At 38.8% G+C, this 22,071-nt stretch overlaps 2 protein-coding genes across 6 annotated transcripts in view; both read right to left on the bottom strand.

Annotated features, from left to right (window-relative positions):
* Positions 1-541: 541 nt before the first annotated feature.
* Positions 542-8,550, bottom strand: LSMEM1 (leucine-rich single-pass membrane protein 1). 4 transcript variants are annotated; one of them, XM_009327644.1, is made up of 5 exons: positions 8,065-8,379; positions 7,286-7,616; positions 5,390-5,521; positions 1,904-2,038; positions 542-1,213 (listed from the first exon to the last, which is right to left on the bottom strand). In XM_009327644.1, the coding sequence occupies exons 3-5, from the start codon at positions 5,514-5,516 to the stop codon at positions 1,005-1,007; spliced, it is 471 nt and encodes a 156-aa protein (XP_009325919.1). In that variant the 5' UTR covers positions 5,517-5,521; positions 7,286-7,616; positions 8,065-8,379; the 3' UTR covers positions 542-1,004. The 4 variants fall into 4 exon arrangements, with proteins under 4 accessions (XP_009325919.1, XP_009325920.1, XP_009325921.1 ...); XM_009327645.1 differs by having other exon boundaries at positions 7,286-7,585; XM_009327646.1 differs by lacking the exons at positions 7,286-7,616; positions 8,065-8,379 and adding an exon at positions 8,386-8,550.
* Positions 8,551-10,306: 1,756 nt separating this feature from the next.
* The window catches only part of IFRD1 (interferon-related developmental regulator 1), a 20,203-nt gene continuing 8,438 nt past the window's right edge, over positions 10,307-22,071 (bottom strand). Inside the window, exons 2-13 of one of the 2 annotated variants that reach the window (XM_009327641.1) lie at positions 21,183-21,184; positions 20,341-20,445; positions 19,317-19,398; positions 18,745-18,869; positions 18,296-18,453; positions 16,883-16,933; positions 16,607-16,785; positions 16,393-16,501; positions 14,294-14,428; positions 12,899-13,027; positions 11,786-11,881; positions 10,307-11,009 (exon numbers count right to left, since the gene is read on the bottom strand). In XM_009327641.1, the coding sequence (XP_009325916.1) occupies positions 10,920-11,009; positions 11,786-11,881; positions 12,899-13,027; positions 14,294-14,428; positions 16,393-16,501; positions 16,607-16,785; positions 16,883-16,933; positions 18,296-18,453; positions 18,745-18,869; positions 19,317-19,398; positions 20,341-20,389 (1,203 nt within the window). In that variant the 5' untranslated portion in view covers positions 20,390-20,445; positions 21,183-21,184 and the 3' untranslated portion in view covers positions 10,307-10,919. Of the gene's footprint in view, positions 11,010-11,785; positions 11,882-12,898; positions 13,028-14,293; positions 14,429-16,392; positions 16,502-16,606; positions 16,786-16,882; positions 16,934-18,295; positions 18,454-18,744; positions 18,870-19,316; positions 19,399-20,340; positions 20,446-21,182; positions 21,185-21,589; positions 21,666-22,071 lie in introns of those variants that run through there. The other variant, XM_009327642.1, reaches the window with a different exon arrangement.

Here is a 22,071-nt window from a genome sequence, read left to right as displayed (position 1 = left end):
ATGTATGTGCCAGTAGAAGGATCTGAATACTAAAATTACAAAGCTACCTATCAGTCCTTTATGTGATCACACTTTTCGGTGTCGGTCTATACAACTGTGTAAGGTCAGAGTGAGAAAGCATTAGCTCCTGCTTTCACCCTCTGAGGTACTACTCCATTTTAAAAACATAAAGGCTCAGACCAGATTTCTGCCTGGCCCTATGGCCATTCTCTGATAGTGGCCAACACCAACTATAGGGAAAAGTACAAGAATACGTAGTATTTTGCCCTCATCACTTTATAAAAACACTTGGCCTTCCCCCAGAAACTGCCGGCAAATACTGAGTACAGCATACTAGCATTGCTATGAGATAGGTATTATCAGACTGAGTTCTCTAAACCCATTTCCCATGTAAGACAATATGACACCCACACTTTCAGACAATACAAATTTGGGCTGAATATGGCATGTTATAAAAGGGTTTGTTTTAATTCAAGTTTGGCTTTTTTGCAAAAGGAGTAGTAAGTCAATCTATTTAGATGCACAGAAAGGGAAACCATTAAACTCCATGGCAGAACTGGATTTATTTATAAGTTACGGAATCTGAAGTTATCTTTAAATACAAATAATATAGAAGCAAGCACAAAACTTGTTCCAAAGAAACAGGAGAATGACTAAGTGAACAAGGTCATGGTGGAATCATGTGAATAGAAATCACTATTTTCTGTGATCATTCACTTACATTTAAAGTAAAACTAAGCCCTTAGCCCTGCAATTTACAATGTATAGAGAATCTGGAACTCTTGCCCAAAATTGTTGACAATCCCTTGTTTATTGTAAATCATATGGGCTTAGTTTTCAAAATCTACATTCACATAAAACAGGATAAAATATTTTCTAATATTTTTCATTCAGATGGCTTTTCCAGTGCTCCTGTGACCATAGCAGAATGTTTAAGAAACCTGTGTGCCGTATGTGAAAATATCTGAGTACATGATTATGCTGAATTTCATTCCAAAGAAGATCTATTCTCCAGGGACTTTCAGCTCAGCATGGGTAAAGAGGTAACCATGAAGACCAGGAGACTGTGTGAAGAGGTATCTCCCCTTTTCCTTAATTCCTGATTGATTTAGATGCTTTAATATCATATTGTTCATTTTCTTAAGCTCTTCTATGTTCTTCTTTTCAGATATTAGTCTGCTTGATATTTGGTCCATCTTGTTTCTAGTTTGAACTTGAAAAGGAAAATGTACCGCATTAAATTGGCAACATTTAAGTGAAGAGCATCACTACCCTCTATTGCATTCCTGTGGGAGTTTGCAGGGAATTATGATGAGTAAAAATATTAAACAGGAAAACAACTGCAGAACCTAATGTTAAGAAGTTATGCATCTGGTGGAGTTACCTGCTCACTACATTCTTTAATTGCTTATTTTCTGTTTTATTCAGTTTAGTGCAGCGTAATAAAATCAAATACGGCTCAGACAATTTTTGCAGTCTTCAGGAGCGTATCTATTCCATTAGTGTCCACAGGAAAGTGTCTTATTTAGGAGCTCCAAGATGCTATTTCTGGGCAGTATGCACCTGTATTTTCCTAGAAGTACAATTACCAAAACACACAGCAGACTACAGCCACTACTTTAAAGCTACTTTAAAGCTACTACTTTACCCTGCTGAGCTAGATTCTTGACAGCTGTTAAAGCTCACAAAACCTTTGCACTAAGAACAAAATTGTGCCTTTTAGCTCAGAGAGTAGAGGCGGTGCTTTTACACCCATGACCAAGACCCACTGCCCACAACCAGGCAAAGCCTTTGACCATGCAAATACAGCAGTAGCGTGTTACAAGGTAACATGACGCATTTCAGCAAAGTTCTTCTTCCAATTGACCCTACATTTTTAAGAACCACTGTTTGGTTTACTTACTTATTAAGAATATTACGAATGAAACAAGTGCCAAACTGATGATCAAAGTAAGAATAAAGCTGACGAACAAACACTGGTTTCTTATGTTGCTCCCTGCCGTATTTTCTCCAGTACCACCAGTGTTCTCTTCCTCATCTGTTACGAGATGACAAATCATTCGGTGATAAAGTTTGTTAAGGTTGGTTAGGATAAACATGACAAAATGCTTCTGACTCCATGAAATGTTGCAGAACACATCATAATTTTGGCCAACAGATTTTATTTCCTGCGATATTGCATGAGAAGGGAAGAAACCAAATTTATGAGCTCAGCTTGAATTTGGAAATACGAAAACTAATACATCTGTTATAGCTGTTGGAACATATTCGACAAAAATGTTTCTGTTGTTGACATACACTGTTTTGTTGAAGTTAACCTGCTTTACAGTTCAGTTTTCCAGCTCAGTTTTACATGTACAAAGGTTGCATTGAAGTTTTCATCAGAAGGCTTTCTAAGGGCCTGAACGGACTCAACCTTTTCAAAAGAGAAGAGAGAAAAATTCATATTGAAAACCCAGGTACAGATTCATTCTACACATTCATCCTCTAGATTTGCTTCTTTTTCTGTTTGACGATAGAAGTATCCCTGGGATGATTAATTTCCCAAATTAAGCACCTCAGTTAAGCTCCTGATGTTGGATAGGATGAACGTAGGTCTTGACTTTTTATCTTAAAACAGATGTTTTTAATATTCCTCTTTAGGTTTTGTTGGTTTCATTCCAATAAAAAAGGAGGTACATATCCTCCCAAATTGTCGAAAATGGAAGACTCTCACATGGACTACATATGTTGTCCTTCAAGCACATGAAGAATGAGGGAAAAAAGGACAAGTAGTTGCTATCCTTCCTTTGAATCAGAGCAGCAAGCCAGTTTATTGCTTTTTGAAGACTATGTTGCATAAAGGGAAAAGTCAGTAGTTTCTTTCATAGAAACACTTGCAATCAAATGAGAGGTGGCAATAAGCCCTAAAGATAACAGGTAAAGTCAAGTGAACACCATGAGGAAATTCATGTGAATATAAAATATATATATATATACTTGAGCCAGATTTGTTTAATCCCCAGTTTGCATACTACTTCAACTACTTACTAAGGTTTGGTTTTATTTTATGTTTTGGGGGGAGCAGGGACCTAATGTAATTTAATTTTGGTGTCAGTCTCATACGTGCTAAAATTACATGCAAATTACCGTAATTTCTCCTCCTGTAATTGCTGTCTTGCCATTCTGAAAGAGAGAGTAGCGTGTGAATCTGTGAAAAATATATTTCTAGATCATGTTCTTGGTTTAGCTGGTAGAAATCTCTGAGGTCTTTGCAACTGAGCCTGTAGTGATAAAGCAGAGGGAAGGCTGCATATGCCATTACAGCACTTTAATAATGAACCAACCTGGGGCTGAGCAATTCACTGAGCTAGTAGGAGATCTCTGGGAATATCTCGGCTTTCCTTTATTGCATTTAACATGCTCCTGCCTGCGGGTAAGCTGAAAGCTTTTAATATTTGGGGTTTGGGGTTTTATTTTTATTCCCTCAGCATTCGTAACAAATGCATCGTATACTAAGTGCCGGCACCAATATTGCTTTCTAATCAGAATAATAAGGATGGGGAGAGCCTGCTACTGCTGTCTCTCAAGCATACTAAGCTATCAATAGAGGTCTCAGAAGTGATCTGTGCTTGCTCTGCCTAATGAATGCTTCTTACTATTTCAGCTGGCTGAACATGCCAGACTGCAGTGTTGTGAGGAATCAGTGAACACAGATTCTTGCCAAGCTGCAAACAGTGGGACCATTTTATCATCTGAAACATAAAGGAATTGCTGCATGGCTGCTACCGAAGCAATCAAAAGGTATATACATTTTAAATAGCTTTTAACATGGTTGCTATGTGTTTGATTATGCCAGGTCATATTAAGCTATTGAACAAAAGGATTGCTGTGTACTGCAACACTCTTGAAACATCATTTTTAAACAAAACCAGGCATCTGCTATACTACTAATAGATCATTCACAAGATTTTAGTATTGATCAGTAATTGAAAAATACTCTGCAGATCTCTCTGATTGTCTGGCAAGAGAACCAGAATTTTATGATGCTGAATAAGGCAGCTAAGGACTGTGAAAAATTCATTTTGTATATTTAACTGATGGCATAAGATATCTACAGAATCTCCAAGTTTAAAAAAAAAATGTATGCATGTTAAAAAGGATAATCCTAGAAGGAGCCAAAGCACTTTACAAATTGATGCATAAAATACATATTAGGCTACCTTTATTTACCGCTGAAATTTAGGGAGGAGCATGCATGTGGTTATTCCACAGAATCATACATGATTCTACAGAACCCTATATATTTACCTGGAAAGTAAACAATACTGTCCAATAAAAATTACAAATGAAAGCAAGACAGTCACACCACAAAGAGTTTCTTTGACATTAAAACCAATTTATCCCATTGTCTCATTTTGTACTTGTAGAAGTGACAATATCAAGATAATTACATATGAAAATTAAGTAGCTATGTCTAACATCTTTGTGTTAAATCTAGAAACCAGCACCACTCTAGTTAGCTGCATTAGGAAAAGTTAGAGGACTCAGAAACAGAAGTAATGGAAAGGCATTTAAGTCCTATAACTAGAAGCATGATTAAGTTATGGCCATTTGAAACTCATTTAAACATAGCTGTTGTTCTATAGCTTTTCTTCAGTTAAATTTGCCATTATAGTAAGGGAAATAAAAGCAGATTCAAATATTGTCATGTGGAAATCTGCTGAAGAACTCCGGGTTTTAAGATGTTTTCAGGACACAAAGAACTCAAGTATATTGTAGCTATCACTGGGTGAAAATATTCTCGTTGCCATGAGCAAATCAAAGATAAAAGCTGTATAAAACCAGCAGAAGTGTGAGAGCCCATATCTGAAACTGTAGGTAAAGAGAGTCTGGGAATTAAAATGCTTAAAAGTCTCATGGGATATTTCAGATAACTGGTTTGAGTCCTTAGGAAATGTGTCTTAAAAGCATGAACAGAAATTCTCTGGTGTTTCTATTGCCACGTGTGAATTTTAGTGCTTGTGAAGAGTGACGATGCTCTGTATGTAGTGTATATTGAGCATTACTAGAGAAATTATCCTGCAAGGGATCACCTCATGGATCCCAGTGGAAATGGAAGATAAGTTCAGGCTTGACAGTGAATCCCTAGCCAAATGCAAAGATTTTCAAGATTTCAAGTAACTGAAATACTCAGTAGGAACAGCTAAACGATTAATCTGTCTAAATTATGCCATTTTCAATCTTTTTCTTATATTTTTCAGTACAGAGCTTGACATATACATATTGACCTGTTGGGCTGTTGACATCAGTGCAACATGATGTGGTCGGTCCTTTCAAATGTCATACATAACTCTTTTTTGGTGGCCTATTGTATAGGAAACCACAAAGCATCATCTATCATACATACCTAGCGTGTGTTGGGATCCATCTGGACAAACATTCAGTTTGTTTAGGTTGTTTAAGGAATCAACTACATAAAGTTTTCCTTCTTCATGAGTATCGGGCAGCTTAATTTCCAAGGAAGGCCTCTCCATTGTATCTAAAAGAAATAATAATTAAAAAGGTAAATTAAAACATGGGTACGTGAAATAGCTGGTAACAGTGGGTGTCCTGTTCTAAGGAAATGCTGAGCAGTCTTAACAACCCTTAAAATAAAGGGATGTCAAGGACCAGCATACTTACTAGCTCTTGAAGGCAAGGGTAACTCAGTACATAGCACTTGTTTATTCTTGGAGATCTTTAATGAGTATAAGCTTTCATTTCTACATTGTGTTTGTGCACATGTGTATACTTATACATACGTATATATATGTGTGTGTGTGTGGAGAAAGAAAGAAAGAGAAAAATCTATGCCACTGGCTCCAGCATTGGTTTGAACGTTAGTTATTTAGTTGTATAACCCTTTTGGTTTGGTGGGTACTTGGTAAGATGACGGGTGATATCCTGACCACAGTGAAAGCCAAACCTTCACTAACACCACCAGGAAGGATGCCACTCAGATCCTCTGCTATCAGCATCAAATAATTCAGAGGAAAGACAGACAAAGCAGGTACAGCTGTAGGAGATAAGCAGCAAGAATATGGGTCTGCTTATACACGTTAGAATATCACTGTGAAGTTATTATTTGTGAAAAATGGAGCAAAAAATAGTCTTCTAATGTGGTGCTACTCCACATAGATGCCAGTTTTGGAGAAATTAAAGCCTGATGGCAAAGCCTTTTCCTCAGACTAATACTCCTTGCTTTAAAAAAAGCACTGGATGGGGTCCCATCAGCAAAAACAGTTTCTCTGCAGAACCTGGGTGCATGAACTCATTGAATGATTGTTTATATACATACAGTTATGAAGGAAGATTATATATAGAAAAGAAGCAATACCTAAGCAGTCTCCTCTATGAATTGCACATTATTCCTTAACAGTCTTTTCGTTTTCTTTATGCTACCCTGACTCCAAAAATGTCTTCTAGAAACAAGCTACAGTCCTAGCCATAAGGAGATGTAGATGCTTTAACCAGCCATCTTAGACTGCACTGGTCACTGAAAACTCCCTCTGTAATTATTGAAGAAGCATATGCACCTCCAGCTAACATTCCTCTTATTCTAAGATATGTCTTTTTGACCTTACAGTGGCAGCCTAAACATACTAGTGAATATAGAAAAACACAGCCTTGCTAGTGAATATAAGGGGGGGGGGAGCTCACAGAGATTGGTTTAGACTTGGAGTCGAATACACCTTAGCCATTTAGTATTTTATCAAAAGTTCAATTTTACCTGCCAAACATAACTCAGCACTTCATGGGATGCAAACCTCCTGTTGATGGAGAGTGTTAAGCACTGATTTCTGAATCCTAGATGGGTTGAATTGCCCTCTTGATGTGCCTCTGAGCCCTCTCTCCCTCTCCAAGCAATGGAGAACACAGTGTGACCGGATTCCTAATCTAGCAGTTATATTAAAAACCTAAAGTTTGAGGAATATAGCCCTGAGTGTTTACAGAAAAGACCCACCCTTTCCCTCGTCAAACCAGATGCAGATGATGATTGTCATAATTTGCCCAAATCTGAGCACACAGCCAAGTAAACATTCACTGAGCCTCAATAAGTCGGAAGACTAAGTGCTTCAATCACTCCTGACAATGAGGCTCATTCTCCTGATAGCGGGGATTGGCAGGCCTGCATGTATACTTTTATATTTCTATTTAATAGAGTGTAAGAAAAGATTACAGCTTATTTCTTCTCTGTTCAGAATTGTTGCTACAAAATACAAAGATAAGGTAGAAAAGCTGGCATAGTAGTGATTACCCTTACCTAGCGTATGATTTTTAGGTGTGCAGCAGTAATTTCAGGACAGATGGCTGGGTCCACTTCCCTTCCCCTAGAATGTCGCGTGGTGCCAGGCAGCACAGTCCGCGAGCCACGTCCCCACGAGCGCTGGCTCTGCTACCTCCCCACAAGCACATCCGTGGCCAACTGCAGTCGTTACAGAGCCCCGCGTTTCAGCAACGGCGTGCTAAAGGTTACCACCTCGTGCACAGAGGCTTTTGGTTATTTTTAGCTTCCGAACAGCAGTTGTTTCTCTTGGGTATTTTGAGTAGTACCTCCCTGCAACTTCAGGGAAGATTCTTCTTAACAACTTGAGCTGTAATAAATGTGAGTACCTCTGATTCATTAATATTATGAATTATATGTTTCTGCATTCATTATTAATTATTTAAAACCAATTTCCTCACCGTGCATGTAACCGCAGAGAAGATAACCATTATTAATTCAACAAAGTCTATATTACATTTGTTTGATTCCATTGACATGCCAAACAAAGGAGAGAGGATACAGACATCAGTGTCGCTGGCCAAAAATATTACTTTCTCAACAAACTAATCTAAACATCGGGGTTTTGGGAGTCACTCTATCTTGCACTTTAACCTTGCTTAAAGACTTTTTTCCCCATGCGGCTTTTAAATTTCTCCTTAAGTTGTTGTGGTAAAATTAGAACTTAGTGTGAGAACACACTGAAAATTCTTCACAAACAAAAGGAAACAATCAAGTCTAAAAGGAAATAAAAACCAGGAGAATTAAATGTTACTTACAACATAACCACGTTCAGGTAATGTGCCAGTATGGAAGAAATCAGCCAGTGAAAATCACCCGAAGAAAACTCCTCTCTCTACTTTTAGACCCACAGGAACCTGTCAACTCCTGCAGGACCCATGAAGGCAGCTATGAAACAGACTGTCCCTTTCAATCTATATTTAGAGTTCATCTTGGCTAAGTATACTGACTTCACAATATTGATCTGTTTAAACAGAAATCAGCACATACACAGCTCTTCCTTATTATATTGGAATCATTACGACAATATCCTATCATGGAGAATGAGGTTTGTTACTGATGATCAATATTTCACTAACGTTTTGGTTTATGATGCCTTTTTAAAACTCATTTGCTATGCAGAAGAGTCATATCTACAACACTGTAGCTATGAGTAACCAGTTTGCTATGCAGAAGAGTCATACCTACAGTATTGCAGTGGTAAGTACTTTAAAGGCGTAGACTAGAAAAAACAGGGTATTTTCCTCCTTCTCCCACACACCTTACAAATTCAAGTGGGACGGTATTATGGGATGGACTAATTTGTCCAGCATCCTTAGCTGTTTAAAAAGTAAATTCTGATCAACTGTTTGTGAGTACTGGTAACTGCTCCTTTGCATTCCGATCGCTAGTTTTTTCTTGCTGACGGTGCAGAACGTAATGTTACAGCACGCTGGAATGGCAGGCAGCTGACCCTTACACAAAGGGACCACAGCTCAGAACAACAAATCCTTTCTGAAGCCATTCTATACGTCTGAAATTTGGAACCCCTTTAAACTGACAAGGAACATCTTTTTCTTTCAGGAAACAACAGAGAGGATACATCTTCTGACTCAGTTTCCCACCCCAAGCTGACAAGCTCTGCCACTGCCCAGCCTGAGTAACCGGGCCAGTAATGCAGACATAACCTTGTTCCCTTTCTGCAGGGGTCCTCCTAGAAGTCCTCCCTCCAAACAAGGATGTGCAAGCCAGAAAATAAACCTCACCTCCACCCCTGACAGATTCCTGACACCATCCTAACTGGAAGACAAGGACCCAGGCCTCTCCAGTTCTAAGCTTGAAAAGATCTACAAACCCATCAGATCCCTGTAGGGCAGCAAAACAGCCCGTCTCCCCTCAAACAGCCTTGGAAGCCATCCTGGTCCCTGTGGTCAGCAGCTACAGCGTAATGGGGGAAAAGTCAACCGCATGCTTGGCTGCCTGCCAGGAGGGGCTGTAGAAAGCAATTGTGCAAGATACCAGCAGGACAGAAAGCTATCAAAAGTGCTACTTTAGCAGAACATGCCAAAGGTGACTACCCAGAAGCCACAGGAGAGACCAGCAGGCTTCTGGGAACAGTTTAGGCCAAAGGGGGCAACACCTTGGGCTGGGCAAACACAGGTAGACAGCTTCATCTAATCTAGTTCAAGGATCAGAAGTTTCTTCTCCACTTGTGTGACAAACACTGACAACACACACCAATAATAGCACAGATTTGAGTTGAAGGGCTTGCTGTAGTCTAAGTGATCAGTTTCATAAGCCAAACAAGTTCTTACATAATGCATTTTTTGAGAAAAAACATGTTAGTTAGAAGGTACAACTAATTAGCATGTATGGATTTTCGGAATAGGTTCTACTTTAATCTGAAACTAAAAAAAAAAACCAAACCCAAAACAAACCAAACTTTCCCTTATCAGAGCAGGCAGCAGTTTTCAGGGGGTGGGGTTTTTTTTTGGGGGGGTGTAAGGTTTACTTCCTCTGCTGATAACTTGACCTACAGTTTTAAGAACGCTTATTCTAAGAAGCACTTTAGTTTACAGCTCTTCTGGTTCAGAAGCTCCAGCTATCTAGGTTTTAATGTCTTTATTACCTAAAACCCCCATCATCCCTAAGACAGACAGTTCCCAGTTACTGGCACATTTGAGTCCTCTAGAGCCAGAAACCGAGGGTAGAGGAGTAGTTTTCAACATGATGAAAACAGGGCAGCTGGAATGGCTCCTGTAAGATAAGGGACAAGTACCAGAACTAGAAAACATTTGACCACTACAAAAGCGATGACGAATCAACAGTGCAGACCATACGTAAACAAGATAGATCTTTGAAACACAGCAAGGTAGAGTTTCATGTAGCATCTACTAATGCACTGAGACTAACCCAACCACCTGTCTGAATGGGCAAATAAACAAACCCATCTATTTCAGCCTTTAGCTTTTGCTAGTGTTCCAGCTTTTCATTCATGTAGTAACCACTTTTACACAGAAAGCAAGCAGTGAGAAACATCTTTATTCCAAAAATTAAACATCCAATTTCAGAACATGAGAATCTTGTTTTTATTTTACATTGAGGCAAGTATTCGTCATTCACTACTTCACTGTAAGTGAAGGTAATTGAACTTCATAGTCCCCTTCACGATAGAGTCACACTGTGTAGAAATTTGTCCACCTGCCACTCAGGAGTTTAAAAAGTTACTAAAATAACTTCACACAAACAAGATTATCTTTTCATATCGGCACATTCTTACCAAAATGCTTAGTCAATGAATTAATTTAATTTACCTTTAGATAAAGTAAGGAATCCAATCCGACACACTGCATTTGACTAGTTACCCACCCCATTTAACAGTTCAGTTACAATATAGTCAACGTTCGGAGCAAGTTGCATCTAATGGAAGTGCTATAATGTATCCCTGCACCCAATCTTACCCCCATCTATATACAGTGTATATGCAACTAAGCAACAACATGCATTGTATTTACAGACTTTATACAACATCCCTGTGCACAAGTGCAAACTGTGACTACAGAAACTAGAAGATTCATTTAAAGGTTACAAATCTATTTTAATTATGAAAATTGAACCCCATGGAAAAGGAGATCTAGAAAAACTCCCCCACGTCTGCTCTTTTATCACGACATTTACTTCTAGCCTTTGTCCGAGCCTTGAATGCTGCAGAGTTGTACAAGTGCTACAAAACAAAAGGAAAAATTAATCACAGATGTTCAAAAGGCTTATGTTCTTTAGAGATTATTTTAAGAAACAGCTGAAGATATATTTTTATTAATCTTTCAAGTGAATTGGTAGGCCTCCTGAAATTTATAGTACAGTATCTTTGCACCAAAGGCTGATTCATTTTAATACATATACATTTAAAAGAAACTTGGACTGTATAAGGCTGAGCTAGGAGCAATTCTAGAAGCCAGTCAGCCTTGAACGTCACACAGACACAACGTAGGTTAGGTTTGCCCCCTGGATTAAACTTGGTAGCACCATTCCACAAACGTTCGTACACACGATGAGTACATTCACAAGCACCAGAACAAAGTCATCCTCCTAGTGTCTGTTTCACACTGGAGAGTTCGGGATGCTGTCTTTATAAAGACTCCGTTTCTATGGTTTCCCATAGGTAGGTCCTACGCAAAAACCTACAGCTCTCATAAGAGCCCAAGTTTCACACGTATGGAGCATGGACCTGGTACCAATCAGCAACCAAGTCAACCTTCAGTCCCCCTGGGGAGAAAAGCAGTGGCAGACACATGCCCAGTGGAAAAACTAAAGTAAGAGCTCAAAGATGCATACAAGCAAGGTTTGGTTTCATTCAGGACAATGTGGGGCACTGTTAGAGCTAAAGTGACAAGTTTAAAGACAACAGCTCCTAAAGTGCATATTTGGAATACCATTTAATTCAGGAGAAATATATTAGTGTATGAAGTAAAGAACATACATTAAGGTGCAATAACCTACCCTTTCAAAACGGGGTATCTTCATTGTTTTAAGAGTTGCAGCATCTAGCATTACTGGTGGACCAAGCTCAAACACATTCCGAAGAAAGTCATTTGACTAAACAAGAAACACATCAAATGATCAGTTTCTCCTCTGATTATCAAGTCTCCAAAGATGACTACTGTTAATTATCAAGTATTCCAATAAGAAATATCAGCAATTTGACACAAATCTTAGTATCTTTTGCAATTAAGCTAGGGAACGCTTCTTCCTTTAAACAGAATAAGGCTAAGAACTAAAACTGCCTTCTTGAGAAGACCGAGACAGCTCCTCCCTCCCCTGCATTGATTTTTTTTTTTTGTCCCAGCAAATTAGACACTGTTCCGTTACATCCTCTACACAAGATTAGGCAGCTGGACACAGATCTGTGTGGTTTCACAACACACCAATTTTAAAATATCTGGCTGTAAAAGTAGTATTTGAAAAATCTGAAAAAGCTGCTACATGCCTGGGATCCCTCAGTCACGGAGAAATGCAATTGACACTGGACTGAAGATTTTAACCCCACAATTATCATAGCAATTTGGGAGCGTATACTCCTAAGCTACAGCTCCCGCTTCTGCTACGTATCTAAACAGATGACTAGTGAACAAGCAGTTCCTAGAACAGAGATCAAGGACTTATCCCTTCCCTTCTGGAATGCTGTCATCATTGGGCTGCAAGTTGTGTTCATTATTTTTGACTAAAACTTTGCATTCCTTTTTACAGGCTTGAAGAGGAAGGGTGGAAGCATGCAGCTTTACAGCAGCCAGATGACTACACCACTCTGCTGAAAGAGAGCATAAGAATTCGGGAAAAACCCTGAAGCTAAGAAGATATTCAGCTTGAATCTCTTACTTCTTGGAGAAGTCTTCTATAATTGCCAACCCAGCACACCCAGGCTGCAACTCAGAAGCAGCTCACCCAGACAGTTCTAGCTCACTGTTCATTTTGTAAGTGTTGTCTTTTAACACTTTTAATGCAAAGCCCATCATTTCACCAAGTTCTACTCATGATTTTGTAATTCAGACTGAATTACTACAAGGAAGCCAGACAGGGAACAACAGTCGGAGCATGTATCAAACAGCAGCTCACCTGCAAATGATATTGCATCCCCGACCCCAGAATCTCCTTGAAGGTATCATAAGTTTGCTTTTTCACCCAGCAGTCAATATACATGCGCTCAGGTCCAAACTTAACCATCTCTGTAGGAAAGTCACGCTCCTATCCAAAATTAAAGGAAACAACATATATAATTTTAATTTAAACAGTCTTTTGTATTAGGAGTTGTACGTATCTCAATGAACTTTTTTTCATTAATAAATTTGGCACACCAAAACCTTCCAAATAATGTAATATGCATATACTAAAGATTGTATTTGTTCATGAACTGATGCATACCTGAAGTTAAATCTCATGTAAGACTTGAAGCTGACATTCTTCAAGTCAGAAAGCATTTAAAAAAAAAGAACACTTAACTTCCATCTTTAAAATTACTTTAAACATTGGACCTATCTCCAGAAAAACCAGTTCTAAGTGCAGGAGTCACCTTTAAGTCAGTTTGTAAGCCTCATTTAGTCCCCACCTTTCAAGTGCTGGGAGCTACATTTGTGACAATGGAATGTAACAAGTGCTAATAAGTGACTCATGATTCTACAGGCAAAATCTCAAAGGTGATTTCAAATCATTTCAAAGCCTTCTCCTTAGCTTCCGAGATGTTTAACTGTTCTGAATGTCAACTAATATTTAGGTGGTCTTACCCATACAGCAATGTAAAAAGTAATTATCTGACAAGTAAAAAAAAAATCTAGTTTGAGAGGTGTAAGACAACAAATAATCCATTAACGTGATAGAATTTTGACGCTTGTCTTAGAGGCTTTACTCACAAGGTATGTCACTAACCAAGTATTTTTAGAGTCCTGCTTTGTGTATTGTTCTCTTAGTCTGGATATGGAACACCAGAAGATTACAGCACTACAATTAGGACAACAACTCCCCCCCATATACACAAACACTTCTTTGGCCCCTGACAGAGGTGCCGTATGGAAATGTATCTTAGTAGTAAGTTGCTTGTTGTTTATTATGCACAGCAGTTCAATAAAAGATATTACAATAAACCTTTTCACAGAATTCAGGACACTAATTTAGATGTCCTACAAAGTTTTCTATAAAAACATCTGCTCATGGTATAAAATAAAAAGAATTTAGTATTTACAGTGCAATGTTTAGCCTTTTTTAAATAAAAAAACCCTCTTCAATATGGAAGTCAAGTCTGGAGCAAAATAAACAAAGTCTGACTTTCTTTGTTCTACATTCCTAAAAAGCATTTATATTTCGCATAAGTGATCAGAATTTGAAATCTCATGTAAAATAATTTTTTCCTGTTGCTTTCACTGAAACAGTAATTCTATTTAATAATAAAACGATTTTCATTAAAATGTACACTACATAGTTACAATCCAGACATTCAAAGTAAGACAAAAGCATCACCTCAACAGCTCGTAGAACGTCTCTGAAGACAGATCGCTGCTTTCTTTTATCTACTTTGGCTCGGTGCTTGTTTCCATCAGTAGCCAGAGCTCTTAGTTTCTCTGTTAGAAGTTCCATATCTTCATAAAAAAAATCCTAGTCCAAAAAAAAAAAGTTTTTTTGTTTTTTAGTTTCTGGCCTTAAAATCTTTCCTTGCAAACAGGAAAATGGATCTCTCCAAATTCTGGGCATGTAGACCTCTACTACCTGTTACTTTGTTATTTAAGGAGACAGAAATGGCACTAACTTCCCGTAGTTCCATTCGCGGCATTTAAGCCAGTAAGAACAAAAGTCATAGCATCCAGTTTACCCAAGTAGGACCCTGTCAAACTCTGTTCTGGTAGTCAGAGCAACATGAAACAGTACAGCTCCTTCAGTGTGTGTATGTATCTGTCAATCTGTTCTGCTCCGTAACTCCAAGGGACTCAAACTGCCTAACTGATCCGCTGAACCTGGCTGCTACTCCTGTCAACAAGCTGAGGGCACTTTCAGGTTATTAGCACAGAATTCATGCTGCTGGAGATGGATCGTGAGGCACCATTAGACTGACAGTACAGAATATTTAGCCATAAGTCTTGTATGGGGTGGAAAATTGGAAAGTGGTTTTAAAAAAAGTGCTTAACAAAACACTCCAAGTAAACTTTAATGCCTAATTGTTTAGCAGGAAATATTTTCTCCCCTCCATTTACTAATTCAGCAGTAGTTTACCTGGATTAGTAAGAATGTCTGTAAACTTATGTAAAAACAAGTTTTTGTGGTTTTTTTAATCTGAACGTTTTGTCATGTCAACTAACTAGGCTGAGTTCACTGCATGTTTTTGGAAATAAACTGGCCAAAGGCAAAACACAGTAAGCATTTTTAATCTGCGCTGATTGTTAAGGATCCAAAGAGAATAATTTGTAATGATTAAAGGGGCGTTTCCTCAAAGGAACGGAAGAAGTTTTTAGTGAGTATAGTCTCATGCGTTAATGCATTTTAAGATTTTAGTTACTTGCATTCAGTTTGACCAAATAAAGGATCAAGCTCCGGTCTCTCTTTTTTTTTTGTCTTTCAAAGTTGGCTTCCATAGTCAAAAGACTGAAACCCCTACTGTTCGCAATTATACAGAAGTCTCAGCATGTTGTTTCAGATTATGCAGTGTTAGTGTGTCGTGTATCCTGACTCAATTGGAGTTATCTTTTCACTTTGGACAGTGTTCTGGCAAAGCACAGCAGCCTTGATCGAGCTAGGAGCCATTCAGGCAGCTCTCCCAAACTGTGCCATGGGTAAGTGGAGACTGTTTCCTTCAGTGCTGTCCAGAGAACAGTTCAGGAATTAATAAGGCATATTGAAGAACGTAAAGGCAAGTTTAGCTGTGTATAAGGTAATACCAAGAAGCTTGCACCTAATCCAACTCAAAAGCAAACCCCAAGAAATCTCACCAAATGTGGCAATACTGGTATCTGTGCAAAATTTGTGCAAATCCTTTCAAAATCTCCCCCCTTAAATGGACTAGTCTCCAACCGGCTAAAATAGTCACAAATGCTGTGAAACCATCATGCAATACTAGTTATTCTTCTCAAGGTACCTAAATAAGGATATTGAAAAAACAATACTAAAAGTCAACATGGTTTCTACTGAAGGATAGATTTTTAGCTGTGAGAGCAGAATTGTGCAGGTTGTGAATCACTGGAAAGTATCTAATGAGTGTTCCCACTACCCTAAACAATACCGTTTTATCCTGGAATCTCTCCAGGGATTTTTTTATTTTTTTTTTTAAAGCTGGTGTTGGGTTTAGATTTTAAAGCTTGCACACTACATTTCTAGTTGCCCTTCAATACTGTTTGATGTGTTTTGTTATACTGGTCCTGTTTTGCAACATGGAAATTAGTGTAAAAATGATGGCTAAATTGCTGTGAATCATTGCTATATCCACTTAGATTGGGGCAGACTCACTACAAAGACCATAACTCAGTGAATTATCTGCCACTTCTTGAGACTCGGGGTGCTATGCAACACAGGTTGAATAATTTGTCTTGTCATCCCAATGAAAGGAAATTTAGCTGCTGACATCTACTTACAGCATCTGTTTCGCGTGCCAGTTCAAACAGAAGGGCTAGTGTTTCTCCAGCAGCTATTCTCATGTTGAGATCATCACAAGACAGCAGACTTGGCAGTTTATGCAAGTGCCTGAGGAGTAAGTCACATTTCATTAAGATGTAAATTCTGTTGACACTGCCTCATTGCATATAAAACCAGTCATTGCAAATTTTGTTTTCCAAGAAAGATACTCACATTTCAATTTTCTTCTTCACTTCATTCATTGGACAAATGGTCAACAACAGTGTCCATGCTAGGAGAGCACTGATGTGAAGCACAGTATTATGGGTACTCGATACACCATTAGTGTCTCTATCTCGCTGATAGGCCTTTGTGAAGATGTTTTCCAGGCATTCCATAGTAGAGTACAGTTCCTGAACAGGGGAAAAAAGATCATGGAAGTGGCTTAAGATTCACACATTTTTATATTGTCAATTTAGAAAAGAAAAAAAAAGTACTATTTATCCTCACCGTAATGTCATCAGTGACAATGAAACAGCAAATCCCTAAGCAGGTTGCACACTAGACACAAAACAAAAAAAAAGCGTCAGTATTTGACATTAATGTTACTGTTGACAAAACCTTCAAACTTTGACCTCTGAAATTCAACATCTGGAGTAACGGAAACTTGAGATCTCAAGACCTTAGCAGAGTAGGTCTTCGACACTGTTTAATTCAGCTACTTTGTAGCAATTAGCTCTCAGTTCCCATCTACTCTCAGGATGATTTTACAACATATGCTACTCACAAGCCTTCACTTTTCATGCTGTATTATTTAATATAGCTTACAAAGCCCCTCCAAAAAGCTACACGTAGCATTCCTTTCACCCAATTATTTTAAATTCCACTAGGATTCACTAGCAGAAATTATGTTGCTAAACAGTAATGGACATATGATATTTACTCACAGCTGTGGGCAATATTTTCCCCTCTCCGCCCACTATTACAATTAAATGACATGAAAACACTGAACTTCAAGAGCCTTTCTTGGCACTTTCCAACTTTTACTGCGAGGTCCTACACATCTCTTCCCTATCCCTCATATTCTACTCAAGTCTCCTCTTACAAGGATTAAGAAAAAAATGTTTGAAAGTGATGTTTGCACTAACCACACAGGACTCAAAACTACACTTAAACAGGACAAGCTTTAATAGCTTTTGTTTGTTTGTTTGTAGAAACAACTGCTGTTGAACTAATACTACCCTCCTCTTCCAGCTGACAGTATCTATTGTAACACAGCTTGAGTAAAACAGGAGAAGTAGCCAGCTATGTAATGATAAAGGCAAGTTGGAGAATATTAGCTACAACCCTGAAGTTTAAAGAAAAAACCTCTTGGCAAGAGCTTTAGGCTGTCTTCAGTCAGTATTTCAAGTATACCGCTGATGTATAGATGAGATGACTGGGTGAAAAACTTAAAATACTTTTGGTAGTATGAATGTATCAAGTATGTAGTTCTATATCCGCTATATGCAATTTTATCATATACAAATATATTTGCATAACTAACATTCCTCTGTTGTTAAAGAAGTTAAAATTAATACAGAAGGATAGATCAGTCACTGGGAAAACTTTCTTTTTTTTTTCTATAGGACTTCAACATCCGCCCTCAGAACTGCAGTAAGGTGACTGCGACACAGTGAGTTAAGACACTTGACAAAGTACTAGCTGTAACAGCTCTTTAAGGAGGTTCCTAGGTTGAAGGAGAAAATGACATTCAACCTTCAGGTGGAGCTTTTTAAGCCAGCGAAAACTGCTATGCATCATTCAGAGCATACGTCAACAGTTTACACTAGTGTAGTAACCTTTAGTTCTGGATTACACAACAGTGAGCTGGTCAAAAACTGCCCTCTGTCCCTGCCTGGTAAATAGACATTTTATACTTACAGCCTGTCTGGCTTGGATACTGGCTGTTCCATCACAGACAATCTTCTTCAGAACCGGACCAAGGGTCTTAAAAATCTCTTCACTTTCAATTCCTGACCCCATCTGCACACACAGAAGACATGCCAGTCCGGCAGCTGCACACTGTTCGTCGCTCTTACCTAGAGATTAACATGCTATGATGAGTAATCACCTTGTGCATTGCCTCCTTCCTTTAAAGATAATTAGTTTGAAAACTTGCAAGTGGAAATTCAGAAACCAACAGACAGAAGATAATTTCAGTTCATTTTCTAGGTCAGTTAAAATATAACATCTAAATTAAAAAAAGAAATGGTGTTGACATAATTAATCACTCTATAAAGTACTACAGAAGCCTCACAGTCTTCATTCCTTTTAAACAATAAGCTATTTCATGGGGATTATTGCTTTCTAATAGCAAGCACGTTAATTACCTTTCTTTATGCAGCGTTCAATGCTATCAGTTAGTGTCATTCTTCTTTCCATGATAAATTCATATAGTATTTTAGAAGAAAAAGCACTTTTCAGATTTTCAAGAGCTGCTTGTCTTGTTTTTGCACTGTTAAAAGAGAGAAGGAAGACCTCCTGAAATCAGCACACATCAGTTAAAGCTCAGCCTTTGTTTTTATGGCACTTTATATTTGTCTGCGCCCAACAGAAGAGCAACCCACAGCAGTACCACAAAGTATGAAATGCTATGAATTGCCTCCTTCCTCAAGGACAGAGCAACTTAGGTTGGAGACAGAGTTCACAATAGTACACCAAGCTAGAAATAAAGTCACTCTACTTCAAGCTATTAGGAAAGGAAAGTCTGACTCTTACTTATCCAAAAACTTGGCGGAGGGAGAAAGGTCTTTTCAGATCCAGAAGAAAAGCAAGTCCTCCCCAGCATGAAATAATTGTAATTTCAGTAAGCATATAAAAAAATTTGATGTATATTTCCCTTATTACATCAGAGGAAGCCAGAAAACAATGTATGAATGCATTTCTTCAAAGCATACTATACCTCTTGTCCAATGTAAGATCAATAAATCCCTTCAATTTGTATTCCAAGTCTTCTTGAGTGGCTTCTTCATCAACTTCAGGCCCTAATCCAGAGGAAATAATTTAGTCCTATTGATATACCTTTTATTAGCAGACACAGTAGTATCCAACACTTAACATTTTTAATACTAATAAGAAAGCAGTTTAACATAGACAATAGCTACAGAATTGTTCAGTATTACAGCAACAGAATGGTGTTAAGCCTACTACATCAAACTGACCCTTAAAACACTTTTATAAAATTGATCTATTGATAAATCTGGGCCGTTTCTACACCCGCCTCTTACATGTGCCAAGAATGAATGAGCGAGCTTATCAGGTCTTACATAAATTTGCTACAACTGACGCCCGTCAGCCAATCCTGTCAGCAACACATTTTCATCCAGCCCACTACATCCACCCCGGGAGTACAGCGGGCTGTTCGTTGTTGATGCAGCTGTCTAAGCAGCCTGTCCTATCTGGCATCACTTCAGATGCCTCTGCAACAGCAGCTCAGTCAAGAGCAGCAAGTATTCACAGGGAAGGCTCCCTGTCTTATCCCCCTGCAGCAGGCTTCCAGGTCCCCTCCTCCCAACAAAATGACATGAGAGCAGCCCAGGTTGCAGAGGTGGTAGTGGAGACAAAGCACAAATCTTGTTTAAAACAGGCAAATGTGACTCTTCCCATCCCAAACTCTTCTGCAGTTCTACCACCTCAACTATGTGCTACGAAAATCAATGTCTTATAATGCACTTCAAAATTCTCATTGTCTCCAAACGTTAGCATTGTATAATTCTAATAGAAAGAAGTCCAATAGTTTCATGAGAAGCGCATGAAACCTGGAGTATATTCGTACCAAACAAACCGATAGCCACTAGCTTAACAATCACATAGTGTTTAACAGAATGTCGTTATTTTGCTACTGCTACTTACAGTCTAGTACTTAAGGGTTTAAGTCAGGTTTTATGTTTTTAAAAAGATGAATAGATATAAGTGAAAGAATTTACCATCCTCAGTGAAGCTAGCAGGATCGCTGAAGCCACTGCAGTGGCTCATAGTTTCAATTGAAGCATCTTCATCACTAAAAGGCTGCACGTTTCTGGGCTGACCACCTTAAGGGAAGAGGAATACAATAGTTTGGTCATTTTTCATATGCAAAAGGAAGATCTGAACACCAAAAGTAGAATTCAACCCTCCCAACAGATTCACTCTCCCTGACCCAGACACAGAAAGCACATTTCTTTCCTCTGCTAGGTCCTTTACTCCCACCTGTTCTGAAGACTTAGTTGGCTCTGTTCTGGAAGATCATTTGTAAATGGTGAGGAAGAGCCCACCTAGTTTTCAAAGTATTGGTAGAATTCCTAACTTTAGGTTTAGGATCTTTCTACAATCAACTTCAAGTTAATGAGTTTCCTGTGACTGTGCTTTAAAAATAGCTCTATATTAATTTAACTGTTAGGATGAGCTACCTAAAAAAATTGCCGCACGATCTTTATTTTTCAATTTTGAGGGACTTCAAGCCAGGGTAAGTTATACATTTAGGCAAACGTACATTACCCAGTTCAATGCAAGATTTACAGGATTAAGTATAGTACGCGAAGCATCAGCAATGTCCAACCTTATTTTAATACTGAATTACAAATACAAGCCAGAACATCAAATGCTTCAACAGGGGAAAAAAGTTTTCCCTCTCAGGATCGAGGTGTCCTCAGTTCAATAGCTTCAGTCTTTTTAAAGAAATCAGTATTATTTTCACCAGTGCTCATCTCTACAACTTTTCATACCTGTATCTTATTGTTACAGCATTAAGAGTTTGAGGAGCTTGACCTGATAATACTGCAATTTCTACCGCTGTCCTATCCTAGCCCTTAATTTGCGTCTACTAAAGTTGATTAACAAAAGAATGGTTTTATTGTTCTTTCTCCAACAGCTCCCAAATGTCATTCACAGAACTCAGAATTCTGCTGTTCCACCTATTTTTTTGCGGTACAACTGATTCCAAGTTGTTTAAGAAGGCAGTGCACAGTGCTTGCCAGCTTCAGGCAGGCTTCTTGACTACCAAGACCCCCAAAAAGCAGTTTTATCTAGGCAGAATCAACCCCGAGTTGATCACTGTCCAAGTGCTTTCCAATAAAGTTAAATTCACACTTCAGAGGTTTTGCAGCTCTTCGCTGCAAACCATCTACTTGTATCACAGACCATAACCCTCGATGTTTCCCATAGTTACAGAGGACAAACATTAGCCAATGCACGGACCAAGAAACTTGGAAGCTCAGAGCTCTGGCACGGCCACCCCTTCTTGCTTCTAGCGATGTCAAGCAGGGAAGTTCAACTGGAGAAGTGGCAAGAATGACTGCCAGCCCTTCGCAAACCAAAATAAAAGCAGCTGCAGAAAGACCCAGTGAATTGGTCGCTTCCTGAACATTTGATACTAAAGAGGCAGACTCTGCTCACAGCTATGGTAGCCTGAAGTGAAATTTCTCACCACCCCACAAAATCTCCATTCTACCAGGCACCAGCACCTCAGCCACACACACTCTGGATCTGTACGAAGACTGTTTATTTTCTAATATCCTCTTTTAGGCCAAGAAGGTTTTTTGAAAGATACTGCAGCCTTTCGCAGCACAACGCGCTGACGTACAGCCACACCGCCCACCAGAGACACCGGAGTGACAGCAGCAGCCGTCGTCCCCCGCCCCGGAAGGGCCCACGCTGGCGGCGCTGCAGCAGCGCGGGCA

This window comes from Pygoscelis adeliae, unplaced genomic scaffold (assembly GCF_000699105.1).
Source record: "Pygoscelis adeliae isolate BGI_AS28 unplaced genomic scaffold, ASM69910v1 Scaffold113, whole genome shotgun sequence".
NCBI classification, from domain to species: Eukaryota; Metazoa; Chordata; class Aves; order Sphenisciformes; family Spheniscidae; genus Pygoscelis; species Pygoscelis adeliae.
Note: the sequence above shows the minus strand (reverse complement) of the source record. Positions and strands in the feature narration are given on the sequence as shown.